This window comes from Nicotiana tomentosiformis, chromosome 9 (assembly GCF_000390325.3).
Source record: "Nicotiana tomentosiformis chromosome 9, ASM39032v3, whole genome shotgun sequence".
NCBI classification, from domain to species: Eukaryota; Viridiplantae; Streptophyta; class Magnoliopsida; order Solanales; family Solanaceae; genus Nicotiana; species Nicotiana tomentosiformis.
The window spans coordinates 90892889-90899678 of NC_090820.1; the positions used below are offsets into that span (position 1 = coordinate 90892889).

The window sequence follows — 6790 nt, forward strand, 5'->3', positions numbered from 1 at the left end:
GATGGGCTAAACTGCGGGTAGCTATTTTTGAAAAACTACTTTTAAAACATATTTTCAAATGTAAGGCTCATGCGGTAGCATAAGGAAGGATTATAATTTGATTTGAGAAATGTGAATACGAGGCGGTACCTCAGTTGCATTCGTGATTATACGAGGTGGTACCTCGGTTTGATTTCATTATACACGAGGCAGTACCTCATTGTGTTTCTTGCTGTTATTTCATGCTGCAAAGTGTCGTGGAAGGAATATTTCTTATTGTTCCATTCGTTATCATTCTAGTAGTTGTATTATGTACATGATGATTGTATCACTTTACTTGTATTTCGGGGTTTGGATACTTTATTCGGTTTTGGAAAATCTGTAAGCCCATTCTTCTATTGAAGAAACGAAACCAGATTTTGAAGAGATTTTGTTGGTGGTTGGACGACATCCAGGTTGTAACATAGTCTTGGAACACCCAAGCATCGGCAGATCCCACCTCCGCATTCATTCTAATCCCTCCCTCTACTCACTCCCTCTCTGTTATTGATCTGTCTTCTGACTTCCGGCGACCACCGGACCAGATCTGCCCCCCTCTCCTTTTTTTTAATATATTTTTCCTTTTCTTCTTCTCCTTTCTTTCTCTCCCCTATACCTCGTCTCTTCCACCCCCGTCCCCCTATTTTCTGGCGCACTGATCTAGCCTAGCGGCGGTGGCGGTGGCGGCTTAGACAATATTCCGGCGAGCCTCGGGCAAAGCGGGCGGGAACTTCCAAAACATAGCTATTGTGGACAACACCTTTCTCGGCACTCGTGGTGACTTCAGGTTCTATTGTTCTTGCTTTGAATTTTCTATTCTGCTCGCGGGAGTTGGTACCTCCCGTTTTCCAGTTTCCCTTTGTTGTGTGAGTTAAATTGCTGGCATCTTACCTCGTACTAGTTTATTTACCATATTAGTGTGCCTGTTGTTACAACTTGTATTCTTCTGGTTTGGTCTGTTGCCTTGTGTGATAGTGATTCCCCTTACTCTGCCTTAGGTATAGTGGCTCTAGTCTGGGATGGTCGAGTGAGGTCATGTCCTCGGGGGGAATGGGGGGTGGGGCGGGAGGTAGGGCAGGGTTTAGGGGTGGGGCGGGAGGCAAGGGAGGTAAAGGGAACAAGGGTGTCTGTATGTTGAGAATTGGATCATGGAACGTAGGTACATTGACGGGTAAATCTATAGAGTTGGTGAAGATCCTCCAAAAGAGGAGGGTCAATATAGCGTGTGTCCAGGAGACAAGGTGGGTAGGGTCGAGGGCGAGGGACGTGGACGGGTTTACACTTTGGTACTCGGGAGTCCAGAAAGGTAAGAATGGAGTGGGCATCTTGGTGGATAGGGAACTTAGAGAGTCTGTAGTTGAGGTTAGACGAGTGAATGATAGATTGATGATTATTAAGTTAGTGGTTGGAGAGTGCACCCTAAACATCGTTAGCGCCTATACGCCGTATGTGGGCCTAGATGAGGAGGTTAAACGGCGCTTCTGGGAAGAGTTAGATAAGATAGTGCGCCAGGTTCTGCCTGCTGAGAAGCTATTCATAGGAGGGGATTTCAATGGGCATATTGGGTCAACCGCAGGTGGTTACGGCGAGGTGCGTGGAGGCTTCGGTTTTGGGGAGAGGAACGGAGGAGGTACATCGTTGTTGGACTTCGCTAAGGCTTTTGGGTTGGTGATTGCGAACTCTAGATTTCAGAAGAGGGAGGGGCATTTGGTTACTTCTCAAAATGCGGTGGCGAAGACCCAAATTGACTATCTCATCCTCAGGAGGTGTGACAGAGGGTTGTGCAAGGATTGCAAGGTGATTCCGGGTGAGATACTCGTGACGCAGCATAGGCTCTTGGTGATGGACGTTGGTATTATGTTAAAGAGTAGAAAAAGGTCTACTCGAGGAAGACTGAGAATCAGGTGGGGAGCCTTAACTAAGGATAAAGCCCAAGCGTTGGAGGGGCAGTTGTCGGCTATGGGAGCTTGGAGGAGTAGTGGTGACGCGAGCACTATGTGGTCAGTGACAGCAGACTATATTAGGGAGGCTGCGAGAGAGGTGTTAGGGGTCTCGACGGGCGTATCTGGTGGGCACAAAGGAGACTGGTGGTGGAATGAAGTGGTCCAAGGTAAAGTGGAAGCAAAGAAGGCAGCGTACTTGAAGTTAGTGGGGAGCATAGGTGAGGAGGAGAGGCGAGTGTGCATGGAGAGGTATAAGGCAGCTAAGAAGGAGGCTAAGTTGGCGGTCACAGAGGCTAAGACTGCGGCTTATAGTCGTATGTACGAGGAATTGGGGAAAAAAGGCGGGGAAAAGAAGTTATTCCGGCTGGCCAAGTTGAGAGGGAGGAAGGCTCGGGATTTGGACCAAGTGAGATGCATCAAGGACGAAGATGGTAGAGTATTGATGGAAGATGCCTAAATTAAGAGGAGATGGCAGACTTACTTTTATAAACTTCTGAATGAAGAAGGGGATCGGGATATTGTGCTAGGCGAATTGGAGCATTCCGAGAGTCACCATGACTTTGGGTACTGCAGGCGTATCGAGGTTGATGAGGTCATGGGAGCTATGCGTAAGATGAGTAGGGGCAGAGCGACCGGGCCAGACGAGATTCCGGTAAAATTTTGGAAGTGTGTGGGGAGAGCAGGTTTGGAAAGGTTAACTAGGTTGTTTAATATTATTTTTAAGGGGAAGATGATGCCGGATGAGTGGAGGTGGAGTACGGTGGTTCCATTGTATAAGAACAAAGGTGATATCCAGAGTTGTAACAATTATAGGGGTATCAAATTACTGAGTCATACCGTGAAAGTGTGGGAGAGGGTGGTTGAAGCGAGGGTGAGGATGACAGTGTCTGTATCCGACAACCAGTTCGGGTTCATGCTTGGTCGTTCGACTACAGAAGCTATACACCTTGTTAGAAGGTTGGTGGAACTATACAAAGAGAGGAAGAAGGATCTGCACATGGTGTTTATTGACCTAGAGAAAGCATATGACAAGGTTCCTAGAGAAATTCTCTGGAGATGCCTGGAGGCAAAAGGTGTGTCGATTCCCTACATTATGGCAATTAAGGAGATGTATGATGGGGCTAAGACTCGGGTTAGGATAGTAGAAGGCGACTCTGAGCATTTTCCGATTATAATGGGGTTACACCAAGGTTCTGCGCTCAGTCCGTTCTTGTTCACCCTGGTGATGGACGCGTTAACACGCCATATTCAAGGGGATGTGCCATGGTGCATGCTATTCGCCGATGACATAGTTCTGATTGATGAGTCGCGAGCCGGTGTTAACAAGAGGCTGGAGGTTTGGAGACAGGCTCTTGAGTCTAAGGGTTTCAAGCTGAGAAGGACGAAGACGGAATACCTGGAGTGTAAGTTCAGCGCTGAGCCAGGGGAAGAGGGCGTGGATGTGAGGCTTGATTCGCAGGTCATCCCGAGTAGAGACAGCTTCAAGTACCTTGGTTCGATTATCCAGGGGAGGGAAGATCGACGAGGATGTCACACACCGTATTAGGGTATGATGGATGAAGTGGAGGTTAGCATCTGGAGTCCTGTGTGACAAGAGAGTGCCATCGATACTCAAAGGTAAGTTTTATAAAGCGGTGGTTAGACCGGCCATTATGTATGGGGCTGAGTGTTGGCCCATTAAGAACTCACATATCCAGAAGATGAAAGTAGCAGAAATGAGGATGTTGCGGTGGATGTGTGGGCACACTAGGATAGATAAGATTAGGAATGATGATATCTGGGAGAAGGTACATGTGGCTCCCATTGATGACAAGATGCGGGAGGCGAGGCTTAGATGGTTCGGACATGTTCAGAGGAGAAGCCCAGATGCTCCGGTACGGAGGTGTGAGCAGCTGGTTGTGGATGGCACGAGAAGAGGTAGAGGGCGACCTAAAAAGTATTGGGGAGAGGTGATCAGGCAGGATATGGCGAGGCTCCAGATTTCCGAGGACATGACACTTGATAGGAAGATGTGGAGGTCGAGTATTAGGGTTGTAGGTTAGGAGGTAGTTGAGTCGTGCCTTACTTCGTACCATTGTGGGACTAGCCATGTAGGGTTTTTGTTTAAGATAGCTATTGGCAATGTTGTGGCTTACTATTTTGCTTTTCAGTGCATGTCCTATTTACTAGCTATCACTTTTGCTTTGTATCTTTCTTCTAGATTTCATGGTGTTCCTATTTTTCTTATGATTGTTGTGGTGATACTAATATTTACTAATATTGTCTCCCTTTGCTTTGCATCTTTCTTCTGGATTTCATGGTGTTCCTATTTATCCTATGATTGTTGTTGTGATACTAATATTGTTTCCTTTTAGTCATTTTTTCATTTTTTCTTTTTATTTTTTTTTGAGCCGAGGGTCTTTCGGAAATAACCTCTCTACTCCTTCGGGTAGGGGTAAGGTCTGCGTACACACTACCCTCCCCAGACCCCATTAGTGAGATTTTACTGGGTTGTTGTTATTGTTGTTGTAGATCATGCTACCATCTTGTTCCGTATTAGTTGCTTTCCTACTTCCCATTTTATATTCGTATTTCATTTTATACTATCTATTTTATATCGTAGTAGGTGTCTTGACATGGCCTCGTCACTACTCTAGCGAGGTTAGGCTTGATACTTGCTGGGTACCATTGTGGTGTACTCGTACTATGCTTTTGCACATCTTTTGTGCAGATCCAGGTACGTCTGCTCGTGCCGGTAGATATAGAGTCTTTCTAGCTGCTTTTACCGGAGACTACAAGGCATGCCTGCTTGGCGTCCGCAGGCATCGGAGTCACCTTTCCTTATTTTCATTACTGTTGTATTTCCTTTTTGGACAGTGATGTGGTAGTACTCTAGTAGCATTCTATAGAGCTTATGACACAGTTCCACCGATTTTGGGGTGTGGGATTGTGAGATTCTATCTATAGACAATTTTATCTATTATTTAGTCGCTTTCAATATCTTGTGTTTACATATCTGTTCAGTGGTTGCTATTTGTTAGGCTTACCTAGTCGTAGAGACTAGGTACCATCACGACATCCTTTGGAGGAAATTTAGGGTCGTGATATTTATATTGGCAAAGATATTACCAACAGAGTGTCTGGACCATTCAGATAAATTTTTACAAGTATTTTTGAGTTTCAAGTGAAACTTCCATAGTAAGGATCCTTGAACTTCAACATTCCAGGCTTATTCAACTATACTCACAAAGTCAGCTTTCTTAGTCCAGAAGTCAAGGAACCTAAAATATTTTATAAGACTTATAGTATTATTCGTAGTTGTGATAATAAGAGGAGAGTGATCTGATCCTGTTCTAATCAGATGAGCAATATTGGTAGATTTAAAAAGATTCATCCAATCATGATTAACAAGAACTCTATTGAGTCTTTGCCATACTCTTCTGTCTGGGCTCCATCCATTACACTAAGTGAATGGTGATCCAGTGTATCATGCATCAACTAACTCGCAATCCATAATGCATTGAATAAAAGATAAGCTTTTTGATATTCTGTGAGTGGTATCTCTCTGCTTTTCAGTAGGCCTAATAATACAATTGAAATCACCTGCATTTAACCAAGGCAAATATATGTATCGCAAATAATTCTTAACTTATCCCATAGATCTTCAGGTCATCACATTTTGCACAGGCAAAAGATAACAATAAAGAAATTTCATTAGACTTTATGATACATGAGACCTGTTGTTCATCTTCATCAACAATCTCACAATCTAGATTTTCCTCCCACATGATCTAAAAGTTGTTACAGCTGAAAAATGCATGATGGTATCCCAAAATTCTTTTGAAATTGTCCATCTTATTGGTTATATGAAAGGGTTCACTCAAAGCAATAATTGGAAATTTATTTGAAGTAATCATTTGTTCAAGTATCTCAAGAGCACCGTTAGATTAATGCTCCTGATATTCTAGTATAGCGACTTAATCATGATAACTAATTTGAAAGTCTTTGACCGTGTGAGGCCCTTGAAGGCATTTGATTGTTTCATCTGCCATCTCTTCCTCTTAATGAGGTTCTGCCGCCCCTGTAGTTACCTCTTCCTTTACCTCTACCTCTAGGAGATAGGTGCGCATAATTGATAATATTATCCATGGTTGAGGTTAGAGTGACATCCACTAGTTATTGGGAACAAATGGAACTCACCAAATTATCACCAGGATCATCACTATTGTTGTCGTCATTATTCATACTAGTATAGTCTTCTGATGCCTCTGAGATTTCCTCGTCGGCACAGTCCATATCTTGTGAATTATCTTCCTCGTCAAATGATTCAGATTGTTGTTCATTTTGCAAATCATATCTTTCTTCACTGCTATGTCTTTCTTCTAGATTAGTCCCTCTAATGAGTTTTAGATAGTTATTCTGAACCTCTCTAGGATCAATAACATGTTTTGTACCCCTGCTTTGTTTTATGTGTGTTTATTTGATTGTCAACCTCCGTTGGATTTGATAATGGGATATATTCATCGAGAGTTGCAATTTGATTCTGCTCCTTTTGAACCATATAATTATTTGTATTCTTTGATTTGCTCTCCTTAGGTTTCATGATTTCTGGTTGTTGGTCCACCACAGATTCTTTGATCTCCTATTCAATCTTCTTTTTTGTAGATTGCCTCTTCTTTTTATTGCTATTTTTTTGTTTGCTTCTGATGTGGCAGCTACATTGTTCTTGCTACTATTTCCTTGTTCATAAAATTTGGCATGAGAGGGAATTGTTCCTCTCTCTTTGATAACTTATTTTCCTTTTCCAAGAACCTCCTCCATCACCTTCAAAGGTTCTACAACTGAGGGTT

General features: G+C 43.4%; 1 protein-coding gene across 1 annotated transcript; it reads left to right on the forward strand.

The window, feature by feature from the left end:
* Positions 1–1068: 1068 nt before the first annotated feature.
* LOC138899185 (uncharacterized) lies at positions 1069–5418 on the forward strand. Its single transcript, XM_070185320.1, has 4 exons — positions 1069–1815; positions 1969–2367; positions 4672–4677; positions 5302–5418. Exons 1-4 carry the CDS (start codon positions 1069–1071, stop codon positions 5416–5418), a joined length of 1269 nt encoding a protein of 422 aa, XP_070041421.1.
* Positions 5419–6790: the final 1372 nt, after the last annotated feature.

Bases quoted from the DNA above. Each gene is read 5' to 3' on its own strand.
- LOC138899185 (XM_070185320.1), top strand. From the start codon at position 1,069: ATGGGGGGTGGGGCGGGAGGTAGGGCAGGGTTTAGGGGTGGGGCGGGA. The intron at 1,816-1,968 runs GTGATTCCGGGT...TTGGAGGGGCAG, and splicing joins GGTTGTGCAAGGATTGCAAG to TTGTCGGCTATGGGAGCTTG.